A 19,220-nucleotide genomic window follows, 5' to 3' on the forward strand; every position below is an offset into this window, starting at 1 on the left:
GTCTTGTGTTTCTCTTGGCCTAATAAGCATACTGTGAAAGGTTTAATTTGAAAAGTCAGATGGAATTCAGATGGAATAATCTTAAAAGACGTTTAGAAAGTAAATTTATTGGAAAACTACAGTTGTGTTTTCTACATACCCGGGTAGGGGGGATTTTGAATTAATCTTGAATAAGAATATTCTTATTAAACCAAGTCTTAAAATATCTGTTAGAAATTTAACAGTATAGGGAAGCAACAAATGGAAATCTCCTTAAACTTGGTTTTTAAAAACTTCTGTTGGTGTTGCTTCATAACAAATTAATTAGTTAATCAATACTTACTTTTTAAGTATCAGATATTTTACACAATAACTCCATTTGGCAAAATTAATTGATTTCAAGTTAAGGCATAAATGGCAGAATTACGGTATGTATACTTGAACGCTGATGGGAGTGGGACATTGATATTAAGTTACTCAGAAAGTTTAATTGGATAATTAAAAATATGGTAAAAAATAAGGGATAAAAAAGAATAAGAATGTGTATGTTAAATTAGTATAATAGAATTAAATAATTCTGAATAAACTCTTTAGTGTGGTGATAAGAATAAATAATATTTTTGAATATAAGATATGAATATAGAACTATAATGTGGAAAAAATAACACTAAATATATGTATGATTAGTATGTAGAAACGAAATTATAAAATAACAAGAAAATATGAAAAGTTAAAATTGGTAACTTTGAAACGTGTTTTGTGGATATAAAAGATAAAAATTAGTTTTGAAATGATAGTTAGAAATGTGATAAAGTGATGGAATTAACTGTTAAAATAAAATTAGCCTGTATTAAAGAATCATGGAAAATATTATTATTGTTTAGCGAAGAAGTGAAATAAAATATATTAATATTAGATATGAGATAGAATAAGAAGGGAAAAGACTAAAAGATAGACATTAACATGAAAATAAATATAGAAACATAGAAACATAGAAGACTGACGGCAGAAAAAGACCCCATGGTCCATCTAGTCTGCCCTTTTACTATTTCCTGTATTTTATCTTACAATGGATATATGTTTATCCCAGGCATGTTTAAATTCGGTTACTGTGGATTTACCAACCACGTCTGCTGGAAGTTTGTTCCAAGGATCTACTACTCTTTCAGTAAAATAATACTTTCTCATGCTGCCTTTGATCTTTCCCCCAACTAACTTCAGATTGTGTCCCCTTGTTCTTGTGTTCACTTTCCTGTTAAAAACACTTCCCTCCTGAACCCTATTTAACCCTTTAACATATTTAAATGTTTCGATCATGTCCCCCCTTTTCTTCTGTCTTCCAGACTATAGTCTGTCTTCCAGACTATATGGGAGATGTATTAAAAAATGAAATGTTAATGAGTTATAACTATTGAAAAAAATTGTTAAGACTATTGTATGGATGTATGAAACTGAGAAAGCAAACACTCATGACATGAGGTATAGAAAGACTAAAAATAAAAAAGTTATTGGAAAAAAAGTTTAATCAGATATTTTACACAATATTATTTGGCAAGAACAATCAATTTCAAGTTAAGGCATGAACGTTAAAACTATCCTAACGGTCTGAATTATATATATTTGAACACTGACATGAGGGAGAAACATAGATGTTAAGTTACTCGGAAATATGGGCGATCAATCCCATGAAACACAACTCTCTGAAAATCCACTAATTGCCTTGGTATGATTTTTAAAAATACTTTTATTTTACAGTCCCAGAAATCTTGGATAGAAAATACTTTCACCAAACGGGAATGTGTCTACATAATACCGAGTTCAAAGGATCCTCACAGGTAAATTACTATTGTACACTGTTTTATTGTCGCTGTTAGCCGCCCCGAGTCTCTGGAGAGGGGCGGCATACAAATCCAATAAATAAATAAATAAATAAATGAAAAGAGATACAGTGATACCTTGTCTTACAAACTTAATTGGTTCCAGGACGAGGTTCTTAAGGTGGAAAGTTTGTAAGATGAAACAATGTTTCCCATAGGAATCAATGGAAAAGCGATTAATGTGTGCAAGCCCAAAATTCACCCCTTTTGCCAGCTGAAGCACCCGTTTTTGCGCTGCTGGGATTCCCCTGAGGCTCCCCTCCATGGAAAACCCCACCTCCAGATTTCTGTGTTTTTGCAATGCTGCAGGGGAATCCCAGCAGGGGAAAAACGAGCGCTTCGCTGGCAACGGAAGTCCGGAGGTGGGGTTTCCCAGCGAAGGGAGCATCAGTGAAATCGCAGCATCGCAAAAACACCGAAGTCCTCGAAACCCCACCTCTGGACCTCTGTGTTTTTATGATGCTGCGATTTCACTGAGGCTCCCCTCGCTGGGAAACCCCACCTCCGGACTTCCGTTGCCAGCGAAGCGCCCGTTTTCCCTCTGCTGGGATTCCCCTGCAGCATCACAAAAACACGCAAGTGGGGTTTCCCATGGAGGGGAGCCTCAGGGGAATCACAGCAGTGCGAAAACGGGTGCTTTGCTGGCAACAGAAGTCCAGAGGCGGGGCATCCCAGCAGCGGTGGTGGGTTTGTAAGGTGAAAATAGTTTGTAAGAAGAGGCAAAAAAATCTTAAACTCCAGGTTTGTATCTCGAAAAGTTTGTAAGATGAGGTATCACTGTACTGAAATATTGCAGCCTTTCGTGTCCTCCTGAAAATTAAGGTTTAAGTATTCTCAGGAGGGATCTGAGAGAGAGAGAGAGGTCTGTTAATTTCTGCAGTAGAAATCTAGATTCAAAAAATTTGAAGGGGAAATTCTGTGATATGAAATGGGAGTTCTTGGAAGAATTGGAAGTGAATAGGAATGTAAAAAAAGAGGGGGGTTTTCCCCTTGAGGTTGGGGTCTAAGTAAGAAGAAGGAATTACGGTTTTTGCCTTAATTTGTGCTGTATTGGATCTATCCCATACCTGGAAACAATAGTGATTTTTGTTTTGCTTATATAATCTTTACTTTGTTACAGTACTTTTTTCCTGTTGTCCTGTAGTTAACCTGTGTGCACACACACACAAAAAAAGTTTTTTTAAAATAAGAAAAGTCATCTAATATTTTTATTTTATTGTAGTTTTTTTGAAATGGTAACTATTTTTAAACTACCTTCTTAATTTTTTAACCTTAGATGCCTTCCAGGATGTCAGATTTGTCAGCAACTTGTCAGGTAAGCTCTTTTGCGTGAAATCAAATATTTTAAAAAAACTAGGTGAAGTACCCTATTTCCCCTGAAATAAAACATCCCCTGATAAATAAACCCAATCAGGCTTTTGAGTGCATGACAATAAGCCCAAGCGCTTATTTCAAGGTTCAAAAAAATATAAGACAGGATGTTATTTTGGGGGAAACACAGTAATACAAGTAAGTTCTATGTGAGCATTACAAGCTGTTTCAAAAGTCTTTGGAAGCAGAAATAAGTAGAAATGCAGAGAAGGTTAAATGCAAAAACGTGTTTACGAAGAGCATAGAGAATATAAGCCTGTGTTAAAGTGAGCAGAAAACATAATTATCCCTGCTGTCATGGCATTCAAGCCATTAGATATTATCTCTCTTCCTAATATCATTATGAATCTTCATTTTGTTTACTGAAAAGAAGGATCGGGGGAGACATGACATCTCAGGGGTTGCCACAAAGAAGAAGGAGTCAAGCTATTCTCCAAAGCACCTGAGGGTAGAGCAAGAAGCAATAGGTGGAAACTAAACAAGGAGAGAAGCAACTTAGAACTAAGGAGAAATTTCCTGACAGCCAGAACAGTTGATCAGTGGAATAGCTTGCCTCCAGAAGTTGTGAATGCCCCAACAACACTGGAAGTTTTAAAGCAGTTTTTAACCATCTGTCTGAAGAAGTGTGGGCTTTCCTGCCTAAGCAGGGGGTTGGACTAGAAGACCTCCAAGGTCCCTTCCAACTCTGTTATTATTATTATACTGCAGTATGATTTCTTTAATGTAGAAACATAGAAACATAGAAGACTGACGGCAGAAAAAGATCTCATGGTCCATCTAGTCTGCCCTTATACTATTTCCTGTATTTTATCTTACAATGGATATATGTTTATCCCAGGCATGTTTAAATTCAGTTACTGTCGATTTACCAACCACGTCTGCTGGAAGTTTGTTCCAAGGATCTACTACTCTTTCAGTAAAATAATATTTTCTCATGTTGCTTTTGATCTTTCCCCCATCTAACTTCAGATTGTGTCCCCTTGTTCTTGCGTTCACTTTCCTATTAAAAACACTTCCCTCCTGAACCTTATTTAACCCTTTAACATATTTAAATGTTTCGATCATGTCCCCCCTTTTCCTTCTGTCCTCCAGACTATAGAGATTGAGTTCATTAAGTCTTTCCTGATACGTTTTATGCTTAAGACCTTCCACCATTCTTCTAGCCCGTCTTTGGACCCGTTCAATTTTGTCAATATTTTTTTGTAGGTGAGGTCTCCAGAACTGAACACAGTACTCCAAACGTGGTCTCACCAGCGCTCTATATAAGGGGATCACAATCTCCCTCTTCCTGCTTGTTATACCTCTAGCTATGCAGCCAAGCATCCTACTTGCTTTTCCTACCACCTGAAAAGTTTTGAAATGGGAGCTTTCTTTCCAAGTTTCTGAAAAACACGGAATTGTAGCTTTTCGACACAGTGTCTGGTTTAAATTTGGTGGAAGTTAACAGGTAGACACAGTGAAAGGCAGCGAAAACGTACTGTGGCTTGTTATCGCAATGTGGCTGTCCAATTTCCTAAAGTGAGGATTTTGCCCTTAGGTGCTGCTGCGGTCGCTTGGTACGGCAACATGCCTGCTTCACCGCAAGCCTTGCCATGAAATACTCCGATGTGAAGCTAGGTGAAAATTTCAACCAGGAACTTGAGGAATGGTCTGTAGAAAAACATACAGAGCAGAGTTCAACGGATGCTTACGGTGTCATTAATTTCCAAGGAGGTTCTCATTCCTACCGAGCAAAGGTTTGTACCCACACTTTTATTTATTATTATTATTATTATTATTTATTATTATTATTATTATTTATTATTATTATTATTTATTATAATAAATAATATTATAATAAATGATTCTTCTGGAATCATCTGCAAACGCAGTATCCGAAGCGAAGATTAAAATAGCAGTATTGGTCTTCAAACACAGATACGCTATGGTGGAAATCGATGGGAGTTGAGTCAAGTTCTCATAGGATTGAATTTATTTGTTTATTCGTTTATTTTAGGAAATTTATATTGGCGCATGGTGACTGAAGGTGGCTTACACGAATATAAAAACCTCATGTAGAATACAATAAAACTGATAAAAGAGAATAATCGCATAGAAAATTAATAAAATAATATATTATTTATTGATTTATTATTTATTAATTTGTCTTCTATGCCGCCCAATCCCTTAGGATTCAGGGCAGCTTACATGAATATAAAAACATAATATAATACAATAGTAGAAGTCAATATTAATACTGAACACATTAAAACAATAAAATGCCACAATAATCCAATAAGCCAAAACAGTAATGTAATGTAATGTAATGTAATGTAATGTAATGTAATGTAATGTAATGTAATGTAATGTAATGTAATGTAATGTAATGTAATGTAATGTAATGTAATATCCCCCACACCCTGGCAACAACACATCACACAAGCCATTGAATGGGCTCCATCCCGCTCTGGGTTCCCCAGATCTGCTGGCAGAACCAGGTCTTTAGCACCTTTTGGAAGAGTGTTCGAGTGGGGGCCATTCTAATCTCTTGAGAGAATGATGTTTCAGAGAGAGGGAGCCACCACAAAGATGGCCCTTCTTCTGGGTCCCACCAGGTGTATCTCCCTATGGAGTGGGATCTGCAACATTCCTTGCCTCCCCTTACTGTGGGGGGTCAGATAGAATTGCCCTTCAGTTTATAACATAACGGAGTTTATTATCTAAATTCTTTTTGTGATGAGCCTCCATGGGTGGTGCTATTATTTGTATTTCACTTTTTGAAGTGGATTTTATATCCAAATCAAGGGGTGTTAATTTACCCATTAATACGGACGCTAAATTTAAACATTTATTTAATTCTGACTTTCAGATTTTCTTGCCTTTTCCTGATTCCGAGAAGGCAATGAAATGGAGGCATAGTTACAGCACGTCACAATTCCGTTTGCTTATTCTTCGAACTCCTCTTAGGAAGTACATGTACCTATATGAACATTTGAATTAGTCACGGAGTTGGGGATATTTATTTCTTAGTCACCGTGTTGCGCTTCTTGAACTTTAAACATATTTAAAAGAAACAATCCCACACTAAGCTTGTTTTGCAATTTTCTAATTATTATTTAGGGATAAAAGAAAATTTCATTTATTATTATACTACAACAAAATTTTTGATACTCTTTATTTACTGTTTATTCACAACGTTTAAGAAATATACCATCCCTATTAACTTATACCCTATATTGTATAATTGTGTCGCTTACCTGAATTGTTCAAATTTGTACCTTGATTCATTATCCCCTCCCACACCTTCCTTTTTTTTCTTCCTTTCTGTACCTTTCTTCCTTTCCTTCCGCCCCGAGTCTTTGGAGAGGGGCGGCATACAAATCTAAATAATAAACAAAATAAATAAATAAATAAATAAATTCCTTCCTACCCCTCCCCTCCCCTTTCAGTATATTTATAAATAAAGTATATTTAAAAAAAAAAGAAAAGAAAATTTCCCTGTGAGTCTAAGCCAATGGTTCTCAACCGTCCTAATATTGTGTCCCTTTAATATAGTTCCTCCTGTTGTGGTGGCCCCCAACCATAAAATAAAATAATTATTAAGAAACTCAGAGATGGGTCCAAAAAAAAAGGCAAAACCAATATGGCACCGGACCAGATTACCTCAGGGACCGCCTTCTCCTGCACGAATCCCAGCGACCAGTTAGGTCCCACAGAGTGGGTCTTCTCTGGGTCCCGTCAACCAAACAATGTAGCTTGGCGGGACCCAGGGCAAGAGCCTTCTCTGTGGCGGCCCCGGCCCTCTGGAACCAACTCCCCCCAGAGATTAGAATTGCCCCCACCCTCCTTGCCTTTCGTAAGCTGCTTAAAACCCACCTCTGCCGCCAGGCATGGGGGAATTGAGACCTTCTTCCCCCTATGCCTTTAAAATTTTATGCATGGTATGTCTGTATGTATGATTGTTTTTTATATAATGGGTTTTTAACTGTTTTTAGTATTGGATTATTGTTATATACTGTTTTATTACTGTTGTTAGCCGCCCCGAGTCTGCGGAGAGGGGCGGCATATAAATCCAATAAATGAATGAATGAATGAATGAATGAATGAATGAATGAATGTGCAGTGCCAAAATTCGGCTTCTGCACATGCTCAGAAGTTTCCAGTAGTCTATTTGCACGTAGGTGGACCGCCTCGGACAGATAGAGGAGCGGTGCCTTGGTTCCTAAGACCATCCAAAATATGTGTTTTGGTCTATGTTCTAAGTTCTCTCTATGTTTCGATAACAGTGTGACATTCCCAAGAAAACACTTCCTTCTTCCTCTGTTTTCTATATTGCACCTACAACATGCAGAGACAGTGGTGCTTCCTCAGATACCAGCATTCCAGCTGATGAGAAGCCATCACATATACCAGAGGTCCCCAAACTTGGCAACTTTAAGACTTGTGGACTTCAACTCCCAGAATACTCCAGCCAGCTAGGCTGACTGGAGAATTCTGGGAGTTGAAGTCCACTAGTCTTAAAGTTGCCAAGTTTGAATTCACACCAAAGATATCGTGGAAACCAGAGCAATTCTGTTAAAATTGGTAGTCTTAAAATGATAAATTGAAAAACAATTTAGGTTATTCTTTTAAGTTTTAAAGGCATTTCTGTGTTGTGCTGAGCTCTATTTTATTTCAACCATGGTTTGGTAACTAAGCCTTTATGACTAGTTTTGTATTATTAAATTATGAACCAAGCGGTAGAAATTAGAATGGCTGTATTTGTAGAACACTGCTAAACCAAAATCGAACAAATCATTTTATGAATCCAAATACAGTGATACCTTGTCTTACAAACTTAATTGGTTCCGGGACGAGGTTCTTAAGGTGAAAAGTTTGTAAGACGAAACAATATTTCCCATAGGAATCAATGGGAAAGCGATTAATGCGTGCAAGCCCAAAATTCACCCCTTTTGCCAGCCGAAGCGCCCGTTTTTGTGCTGCTAGGATTCCCCTGAGGCTCCCCTCCATGGGAAACCCCACCTCCAGACTTTTGTGATTTTGCATGCTGCAAGGGAATCCCAGCAGGGGAATCCCAGCAGCGCAAAAACGAGCGCTTCACTGGCAACGGAAGTCCAGAGGTGGGGTTTCCCAGGGAAGGGAGCATCAGGGAAATCGCAGCATCGCAAAAACACCGAAGTCCTCGAAACCCCACCTCCAGACCTCTGTGTTTTTGTGATGCTGCGATTTCACTGAGACTCCCCTCGCTGGGAAACCCTACCTCTGGACCTCTGTTGCCAGCGAAGCACCCGTTTTTGCACTGCTGGGATTCCCCTGCAGTATCACAAAAACACAGAAGTCCGGAGGTGGGGTTTCCCATGGAGGGGAGCCTCAGGGGAATCACAGCAGTGCAAAAATAGGTTCTTCGCTGGCAATGGAAGTCTGGAGGCAGGGCATCCCATCAGCGGCAGTGGGTTTGTAAGGTGAAAATAGTTTGTAAGAAGAGGCAAAGAAATCTTAAACCCTGGGTTTGTATCTCGAAAGGTTTGTATGATGAGGCGTTTGTAAGACGAGGTATCACTGTATAGAGGCAAGTTTAATCTCTTAAAACATTCATTAGAAATTTTGAATAAGCCTCTCAGCTGTAATATTTGTGTGTCACTGCATGGATTATTTTATATTTTGCCTGTTTCGTTGTTAAAAAGTTAATAACATTTTCCTCCTTTTGATAGTATGTACGATTGTCCTATGACACCAGACCTGAAACCATCCTACAACTTATGCTTAAAGAATGGCAGCTGGAACTGCCAAAACTCGTTGTTTCTGTCCATGGAGGGATGCAGAAATTTGAGCTTCACCCACGGATCAAACAGCTGCTTGGCAAAGGCCTTATAAAAGCTGCAGTAACAACCGGAGCCTGGATTATAACTGGAGGGGTGAACACAGGTGATGTTTTGACTTGAAACATACTTTTGATGTAGATTTACAAGGCAATTGGTCCTGAGTCATGTTATTGTTTGGATGTCACCATGACTCAGAACTTGTTTTAAAGGTCCCATGGTATGTTTGGAATCCTGGGATGACACCGAGCTTGACAGATCAGGTAGTTCTAGACTTACAACCACACTTGTTGCAAAGCGAGACAGTTGTTAAGTGAGTTTTACCCCGTTTCTTGACCGTTCTTACCATAGTTGTTAAATGAATCGCTGCAATTGTTGGATTAGTAACATGGTTAATAAGTGAACTTGGCTTCCCCATTGACTTTGCTGCTCAGAAAGTCGCAAAAGAGAATCAAATGACCCCGGGATACTGCAACCGTCGTAAAAATGAGTCAGTTGCCATGGGAATGTTGCCATGGGAATGCTGTAGTGATTGCAAGTGTGAAAAGTGGTCATAAGTCACTTTTTTTCAGTGCCGTTGTAAGCTCGATCTATAAGTCGACTATCTTATATATATACTGCTCAAAAAAATAAAGGGAACATTCAAATAACACATCCTAGATCTGAATGAATGAAATATTCTCATTCTGCAGAAAGTTGAATGTAGTGACAACAAAATGAAATTGATTGTCAATCAGTGTTGCTTTCTAAGTGGACAGTTTGATTTCACAGAAGTTTGATTTGCTTGGAGTTACCGTGTTTCCCCGAAAGTAAGACAGTGTCTTACTTTCTTTTTATCCCCAAAAGCCCCACTATGTCTTACTTTCGGGGTATGTCTTATATTGGGAAAAAATTGTCTAATTTTTTGTTTTAACCATAAAATTAACATTACAAACATTACTGCTGCTCCCGCGGCCTCCACATCCCTCCGCTCATCCCGCTCTAACCGTCCGCATCCCGCAGGCGTGGGCAGGAGGCGGCGCTCATTTGGATCAGACGGAGGCGGCAGACGCGGTGACGTATGGAGGGGGGACAGTGCAGGCGTGGGCAGGAGGCGGCGCTCATTAAGATCAGAGGGAGGTGGCAGACGCGGTGACGTATGGAGGGGGGGCGGCGCGGAAGTGGGCAGGAGGCGGCGCTCATTAAGATCAGAGGGAGGTGGCAGACGTGGCGACGTATGGAGAGGGGGACGGCGCAGGCGTGGGCAGGAGGCGGCGCTCATTTGGATCAGACGGAGGTGGCAGATGCGGTGACGTATGGAGAGGGGGACAGTGCGGACGTGGGCAGGAGGCGGCGCGCAGCTAGATGAGAGGGAGGCGGCAATACCCCCGTGTTTCCCCGAAAGTAAGACATATGTCTTACTTTCGGGGTACGGCTTATATTAGCTGACCCCCCTGAAGCCCCCGATACGTCTTACAATCGGGGGTGTCTTACTATCGGGGAAACAGAGTATATTGTGTTGTTTAAGTGTTCCCGTTATTTTCTTGAGCACTATACATTACCACGAGTAGAAGGTGGTGAATGTTGCTCTTCTGGGTTTTGTCGCTCTCGCGCACACAAAGTCCAGTTGGCCAGCAAGCACGTGTGCACAGGAATGCGGCAGAGGAGCCAGTGAGGTTGCGCAGGATATGTGGCATGGCTCTGTGGTTTGCCACCCTGGAACTAGGGTATGGAAGAGGATTATTATCATTATTTATTGGATTTGTATGCCGCCCCTCTCCGCAAAGGGTCTGCTAAAAGAATGAGAGTGAAATGCTTCTGGCAATAGTAACCTCTTGTTTTTAATTGACAAACATTCATTTGGTTGTGATGCATGAACCAACCTACTGAGTTTGGTGGAGATTTATTATCAACGCACATATACATTTGTCCTTGTGCAGGAGTTGCAAAGCACGTTGGCGATGCCTTGAAGGAACACGCCTCCCGATCATCTCGAAAGATTTGCACTATTGGAATAGCTCCTTGGGGCGTGATTGAAAACAGAAACGATCTCGTAGGGAAAGATGTAAGTTCATAATGCTATTGTATGCGCTCTTAAATTGAGGGGGGATGAAAATTATTTGTTTACTCTTTCGTCCATTCAATTTATTTGTTCAGGTTTTTCTGTTCAGGTTTTGATCTCTGAATTCTTAAGGTCATAAAATATAATTGTAAAATGGATGGCGTCGAAAGGTGGAGAGAGTTTACACTTTGCATTAGTTGACCGATTAGTACAGTATATCAGAGCAAAGTATATCATTGAAAGCCTTGATTTTTCAATAAATATTTTAAAATGGATTAATGTGTTGCCGTATAATTGTAATACTATTCCATCATCATCAGCCATTCAACCATATGTGACCCTTGGCCACTCTGTGGGGTGGGGAAACACTCTCCATACCCCTCTGTCTTGCACTGCCTCCTTCAGATATAAAAATGGAATAGTATTTTTTGAGCTACGATGGAGCAGTGGTTATTTATTTATTTATTTATTTATTTATTTATTTATTTATTGGATTTGTATGCCGCCCCTCTCCGTAGACTCGGGGCGGCTATCAACAGTGATAAAAAACAGCATGTAACAATCCAATACTAAAGCAACTAAAAAAACCCCTTATTATAAAACCAAACATACATACAAACATGCCATGTGTAAATTGTAAAGGCCAAAAAAATTTAGGGGGAAAGAATATCTCAGTTCTCCCATGCCTGACAGTGGGTTTTAAGTAGCTTATGAAAGGCGAGGAGGGTGGGGGCAATTCTAATCTCTGGGGGGAGTTGGTTCCAAAGGGCCAGGGCCGCCACAGAGAAGGCTCTTCCCCTGGGTCCCACCAAGCGACATTGTTTAGTTGACGGGACCGGGAGAAGGCCAACTCTGTGGGACCTAACTGGTCGCTGGGATTCGTGCAGCAGAAGGCAGTCCCTGAGATAATCTGGTCCGGTGCCATGAAGGGCTTTATAGGTCATAACCAACACTTTGACCGGAAACTGATCTGCAACCTATGCAGACTGCGGAGTGTTGGTGTAACATGGTTAGAGTGCAGTACTGCAGGCTACTTCTGCTGATTACCGACTACCAGCAATTTGGCAGATCGAATCTCACCAGGTTCAAGGTTGACTCAGCCTTCCATCCTCCCAAGGTCGGTAAAATGAGGACCCAGATTGTTGGAGGCAAGAGGCTATAAAAAACTACTTAGAGAGGACTTTAAAAGCACTATGAAGCGGTATATAAATCCAAACACTATTGCTATTGGTAAAGTCACATGCAAGTTCATCTTGTATTATCACTTTCTTTTTTAAAGGATTGATCCTTAACTAATTGATAGTGCGATCATCGGCAATTGTAGGCTGTTGTTTGTTTGAAAGGGTCACCTTGATCAGATTTAAATTTTTTTTTCATGTTTAGGTTGTTGCTCCATATCAAACTCTGCTAAATCCTTTAAGCAAATTAAACGTCCTGAATAATCTTCACTCCCATTTCATACTGGTGGACGATGGCACGGTTGGAAAATACGGAGCAGAAGTGAAACTGCGGCGAGAACTGGAAAAAACCATCAGTCAGCAACAAATCCATGCAAGTACGTGCGGTAGATGATAGAATTGACTATTTTAATGTACAGTGATACCTTGTCTTACAAACTTAATTGGTTCCGGGACGAGGTTCTTAAGGTGAAAAGTTTGTAAGACGAAACAATGTTTCCCATAGGAATCAATGGAAAAGCGATTAATGCGTGCAAGCCCAAAATTCACCCCTTTTGCCAGTCGAAGCGCCCGTTTCTGCGTTGCTGGGATTCCCCTGAGGCTCCCCTCCATGGGAAACCCCATCTCCGGACTTCTGTGTTTTTGCGATGCTGCAATTTCACTGAGGCTCCCCTCGCTGGGAAACCCCACCTCCGGACTTCCGTTGCCAGCGAAGCGCCCGTTTCTGCGTTGCTGGGATTCCCCTGAGGCTCCCCTCCATGGGAAACCCCATCTCCGGACTTCTGTGTTTTTGCGATGCTGCAATTTCACTGAGGCTCCCCTCGCTGGGAAACCCCACCTCCGGACTTCCGTTGCCAGCGAAGTGCCCGTTTTTGCGCTGCTGGGATTCCCCTGCAGCATCACAAAAACACGGAAGTCCGGAGGTGGGGTTTCCCATGGAGGGGAGCCTCAGGGGAATCCCAGCAGCGCAAAAACGGGTGCTTCGCTGGCAACGGAAGTCCGGCGGCGGGGCATCCCAGTGGCAGCGGTGGGTTTGTAAGATGAAAATAGTTTGTAAGAAGAGGCAAAAAAATCTTAAACCCCGGGTTTGTATCTTGAAAAGTTTGTATGACGAGGCGTTTGTAAGAAGAGGTATCACTGTATACGAAATTACATGACTTTTAGACTAGACAATGGGTGATAAAGTGGTAAAGGTTTTGTTGTGCTTGTATAATTGGTAGGCCAATTTTTTTTTAATTGTTTTAGTCCTGGAAGGTCCATTCCTGTATATTTATTGGTAAAACATGCATTACATCTATTTCAGTTTTTAATGACAAAACTTAGTGCGATGTTTTGTTACCATGAAAAAATGTTGTGAAAAAATGATTGCAGGTTTACAGCGTTTAAGTTGCATTTATGCTGACTTGGCGAACTGTGGTATAAAACCACACTTTAAAGCTTTGCCCATGATTACCTGTATTTAAAATATGTGCTGATCAACTTTTGACTTGTTTGGGCAGTGAAAGACAAAACGTCGAGTCTAGTCTATGTTTCAGTTCCATGGGGGAGCCATGGGCCTGGACTTCCTTTTTTTCTTTGAAGACCATTCTCTTCTCATTCAATAAGCTTCATAGAAACATAGAAACATAGAAGTCTGACGGCAGAAAAAGACCTCATGGTCCATCTAGTCTGCCCTTATACGATTTTCTGTATTTTATCTTAGGATGGATCTATGTTTATCCCAGGCATGTTTCAATTCAGTTACTTTGCATTTATCTACCACGTCTGCTGGAAGTTTGTTCCAAGGATCTACTACTCTTTCAGTAAAATAATATTTTCTCATGTTGCTTTTGGTCTTTCCCCCAACTAACTTCAGATTGTGTCCCCTTGTTCTTGTGTTCACTTTCCTATTAAAAACACTTCACTCCTGGACCTTATTTAACCCTTTAATATATTTAAATGTTTAGATCATGTCCCCCCGTTTTCCTTCTGTCCTCCAGACTATACAGATTGAGTTCATGAAGTCTTTCCTGATACGTTTTATGCTTAAGACCTTCCACCATTCTTGTAGCCCGTCTTTGGACCCGTTCAATTTTGTCAATATCTTTTCATCAGCTCTGAATGGATGGTAGGGAATGGAAGGATTTATATTCCTTGCAGACAGCTGGTCATTTGTATCCTTTTAGAGCAGTGTTTCCCAACCTTGGCAACTTGGAGATCTCTGGACTTCAACTCCCAGAATTCCCCAGCCAGCGTTCGCTGGCTGGGGAATTCTGGGAGTTGAAGTCCAAATATCTTCAAGTTGCCAAGGTTGGGAAACACTGTTTTAGAGAGTCGTTGAGGCCACTCAGAAGGTTTATCTGTGTCCTCAGGATCACCAAAGTCAGTGATTCTCAACCTGGGGGTCGGGACCTCTTTGGGGGTCAAACGACCATTTCGCAGGGGTCACCTAAGACCGTGGGAAAAGACAAATTTCCCCTGGTGTTAGGAACTAAAGCTTCTATTCTGGCACCCTAGAACAGTGATGGCGAACCTTTTTTTCCCCGGGTGCCGAAAGAATATACATGCATGCTATCGCGCATGCGCGAGTGCCCACACCCATAATTCAATGCCTGGGGAGGGTGAAAACAGCACTCCCAGGAGGCCCTCTGGAGGCCAGAAATGGCCTGTTTCCCACCTTCTGCTGGGCCTAGTAGGCTCGTGTTTTGCCCTCCCCAGGCTCTAAAGGCTTCCCTGGAACCAGGGGAGGGTACAAATTCCCCCCCCATCCCCCTGGAGGCTCTCTGGAAGCCAAAAATCAGCTGGCTGGCACACACATACAAGATAGAGCTGAGCTGGATAAAGGCTCGCGTGCCAGCAGATATGGCTCTGCGTGCCACCTGGGGCACTCGTGCCATAGGTTTGCCATCACTGCCCTAGAACATATTTTTACAATACAACCAATCAGGCGTTTACAGTGAGAGTGCCCCTTTAACATTCCTGCCAATCAGCTTAAAGCTCTGTTGGGAGAATTGGCGCTAGACGTATTGTTGGGGTTCACCACAACCTGGGGAACTGTATTAAGGGTTTGTGGCATTAGAAATAATAATAATAATTAATAATAATTTATTGGATTTGTATGCCGCCCCTCTCCGTAGACTCGGGGCGGCTAACAAATTCTAATAATAATAATAATAATAATAATAATAATAATAATAATAATAATAATAATAACAGCAACAACAACAATGATAAAAACAGCATGTGACAATCCAGTAATAAAACAGTTAAAAACCCTTATTTATAAAAACCAAACATACACACAAACATACCATGCATAACTTGTAATGGCCTAGGGGGAAGGAATATCTCAACTCCCCCATACCTGGCGGTATAAATGAATCTTGAGTAGTTTACGGAAGACAGGGAGGGTGGGGGCAATTCTAATCTCCGGGGGGAGTTGGTTCCAGAGGGCCGGGGCCACCACAGAGAAGGCTCTTCCCCTGGGGCCTGCCAAACGACATTGTTTAGTCGACGGGATCCGGAGAAGGCCAACTCTGTGGGACCTTATCGGTCGCTGGGATTCGTGCGATAGCAGTCGGTTCCGGAGGTAATCTGGTCCAATGCCATGTTGGGCTTTAAAGGTCATGTTGAGAACCACTCACCCAAGTAGTGCAAATGAGTGTGGAGCCTTCTTGGAACTGCTGAAAGGACCGTGTTGTAGACTAGGTGAACAACCCTCTCAACAGAGGGAGGGATACGACATCATCTACCTCCATTCTACAACGCCGTCCTTTCAGCAGTTCCAAGAAGGTTCCCCACTCATTTGCATTCATTCTTGGATGAGAAGCAAAACTCCTTCAAACAAAACCAAGAACGTCCAGTTGCCTCCTTGAAAAAGCACCTTTGGAACGGCCTGCAACTTAGTCCATCTGTAATACCTTGGTTTGAAAGGTTTTTGCCCTCCGGTGCACCGTTTCACCCAATTACGAATTATTACGGGAAAGAGACTTTGAGTATAATATGGATTGCAGGTGCATTTCATCTTCCTGCTATTTAAGGCAACCAGTGTAGTTTTCCCACACATTCTTTCACGTAGGTGTAAGCAGCACCTGGGCTTATTTAATTTCTGCAAGCTTTAGTGATCTTCAGGCTTTAAAAATGATATAACGGATCCAGCCATCCATGGCCAACTATACTGGAAAATTGTAACCTCTATAGCTTTTGTAAACCTCGTCATTATTATTCATATTCATTATACTTTTTAATCCCTGTTCATTGTTCTTTGTCTTTGCCTATTCATAACATTCTTTGAAATATCTCAATATATGCGCGTGTGCATAAATACTTCTGCAAGATTGTCATATCCTTCATAGTGTAGTCTTTATCCCAGGTGCATATTGATTATTCAGGAAGAGTTGCTCAATGCAGTTAAGTAGCAACGCTCATTCCTCATTGATTAGATGGGCTACAAGAATGGTGGAAGGTCTTAAGCATAAAACATATCAGGAAAGACTTAATGAACTCAATCTGTATAGTCTGGAGGACAGAAGGAAAAGGGGGGACATGATCGAAACATTTAAATATATTAAAGGGTTAAATAAGGTTCAGGAGGGAAGTGTTTTTAATAGGAAAGTGAACACAAGAACAAGGGGACACAATCTGAAGTTAGTTGGGGGAAAGATCAAAAGCAACATGAGAAAATATTATTTGACTGAAAGAGTAGTAGATCCTTGGAACAAACTTCCAGCAGACGTGGTAGATAAATCCACAGTAACTGAATTTAAACGTGCCTGGGATAAACATATATCCATCCTAAGATAAAATACAGAAAATAGTATAAGGGCAGACTAGATGGACCATGAGGTCTTTTTCTGCCGTCAGACTTCTATGTTTCTATGTTTCTATTAATAACAATGAGATTAATTTTGTTAAGTCAGTTTAATAAAACTACAAAACCTGCTTAATGTGTAGAGCAGTGTTTCCCAACCTTGGCAACTTGAAGATATTTGGACTTCAACTCCCAGGAATTCTGGGAGTTGAAGTCCAAATATCTTCAAGTTGCCAAGGTTGGGAAACACTGGTGTAGAGGATGCACAATCAGTTTTCTGAATGTGGATTTTAAACTTTACATTACTGAATTTCTAAATTCAGTAATGTAAAGTTGGGGTTTTTTAATTTAATTGAAAAGAAAAAGAAACCTGCTTGTGTTCCAGCAGACGTGGTTGGTAAATCCACAGTAACTGAATTTAAACATGCCTGGGATAAACATATATCCATGCTAAGATAAAATAAAGGAAATAGTATTAGGGCAGACTAGATGGACCATGAGGTCTTTTTCTGCCGTCAGTCTTCTATGTTTCTATGAATAAAGCATTTTAATATTTTCTTTAAAACCTCTTTACCTAGGAATTGGCCAAGGTGTTCCCGTGGTGGCACTTATCTTCGAAGGTGGTCCCAATGTTGTCCTTACTGTTCTGGAGTATCTTCAGGAAAGCCCTCCTGTTCCAGTCGTGGTCTGCGAGGGGACCGGCAGAGCTGCAGATATCCTGGCTTATGTTTACAAGCAAACAGAAGAGGGCGGGTAAGTCTTTTTAAGCATCAACCTCCTACAGTGGAGCTCTCTACATGGGGCTACCTTTGAAAAGTGTTCGGAAACTCCAGATCGTGCAGAATGCAGCTGCGAGAGCAGTCATGGGCTTCCCTAGGTATGCCCACGTTACACCAACACTCCGCAGTCTGCATTGGTTGCCGATCAATTTCCGGTCACAATTCAAAGTGTTGGTTATGACCTTTAAAGCCCTTCATGGCACTGGACCAGAATATCTCCGAGACCGCCTGCTGCCGCACGAATCCCAGCGACCGATTAGGTCCCACAGAGTGGGCCTTCTCCGGGTCCCGTCAACAAAACAATGTCATCTGGCGGGCCCCAGGAGAAGAGCCTTCTCTGTGGCGGCCCCGACCCTCTGGAACCAACTCCCCCCAGAGATTAGAACTGCCCCTACTCTCCTTGCCTTTTGTAAGCTCTTTAAGACCCGCCTTTGTCATCAGGCATGGGGGAACTGAGACATCTCCCCCGGGCATATACAATTTATGAATGGTACGTCTGTATGTATGTTTGTTTAGAAAATGGGGTTTTTAAAATATTTTTAAACTGTAATTTAGATTTGTTGTAAACTGTTTTCACTTGTGAGCCGCCCCGAGTCTGCGGAGAGGGGCGGCATACAAATCTAAATAATAAAATAAAAAAATAAATAATGATCTCCATCAAGCTGGGTTAAGCATCCCTCTGGTTCAATCTTTTCTAGATGCCGTCCACATTTGTGGACTAGAATCTGTTTCAACCTTGCTATCTGAGATGATGTTGTGGCCTATCGGCCCCTCCATCAGCCGAGTCAGAGGAGAAGGCGTGGGAATCAGGGTCAACATCAGGGCGACCTGGGAGCTCAGAGTGGGAAGAGGAAACGGAGCTGGCACAGAGAGAGAGAGAGAGAGAGGTGGAGCCTGGGCCATCCGTCAACCCTCAGACGGAGAGTAAGTCAACAGCCCCCAGGTTTGGAGGTTGCTGATGAGGAAGTAGAGGAATAGCTGGGTCCAGTGCTTGACATGTGGATACACAGACGGCGGAGAGGAGAGCAGGGGAAATCTGTGGGCCGGCCCTGGGGAAGGAAGAGCCACCACTGCTAGCGAAGCCCCATCCTAACTCTGGGGATAAAAGGCAGAGGGCAGAGATGAATGGGTATGGCAGACAACGGACATGTTAGCCTGCAAGATAAACTTTTTGCCGGGGCTGCTGGCGTTCCTAACAAAGGAATCTTTTGATTTCACATCGGAGGGTTTGTCGTGTTTGGGGAGTTGGGTCAGAACAGGTGTGTTCAAGCACAGGATGACTTTCTTCGTGCAAGTGGCACCAGACCAGATTATCTCAGGGAGCGCCTTCTGCTGCATGAATCCCAGCGACCAGTTAGGTCCCACAGAGTGGGTCTTCTCCGGGTCCCAGCAACTAAACAATGTCGCT

The 19,220-nt window shown here is 41.6% G+C and overlaps 1 protein-coding gene across 3 annotated transcripts in view; it reads left to right on the forward strand.

Moving 5' to 3' along the window:
- TRPM7 (transient receptor potential cation channel subfamily M member 7) overlaps window positions 1-19,220 on the forward strand; it is a 100,342-nt gene that overhangs the window by 31,641 nt on the left and 49,481 nt on the right. For all 3 annotated transcript variants that reach the window (XM_070762361.1, XM_070762359.1, XM_070762362.1), the window contains exons 2-8: window positions 1,735-1,814; window positions 3,133-3,171; window positions 4,765-4,963; window positions 8,918-9,131; window positions 10,945-11,069; window positions 12,450-12,621; window positions 17,612-17,786. In XM_070762361.1, coding sequence (XP_070618462.1) covers window positions 1,735-1,814; window positions 3,133-3,171; window positions 4,765-4,963; window positions 8,918-9,131; window positions 10,945-11,069; window positions 12,450-12,621; window positions 17,612-17,786 — 1,004 coding nt within the window. The remainder of the gene's footprint in view (window positions 1-1,734; window positions 1,815-3,132; window positions 3,172-4,764; window positions 4,964-8,917; window positions 9,132-10,944; window positions 11,070-12,449; window positions 12,622-17,611; window positions 17,787-19,220) is intronic.

Source organism: Erythrolamprus reginae, chromosome 10, assembly GCF_031021105.1.
Source record: "Erythrolamprus reginae isolate rEryReg1 chromosome 10, rEryReg1.hap1, whole genome shotgun sequence".
NCBI lineage: Eukaryota > Metazoa > Chordata > Lepidosauria > Squamata > Dipsadidae > Erythrolamprus > Erythrolamprus reginae.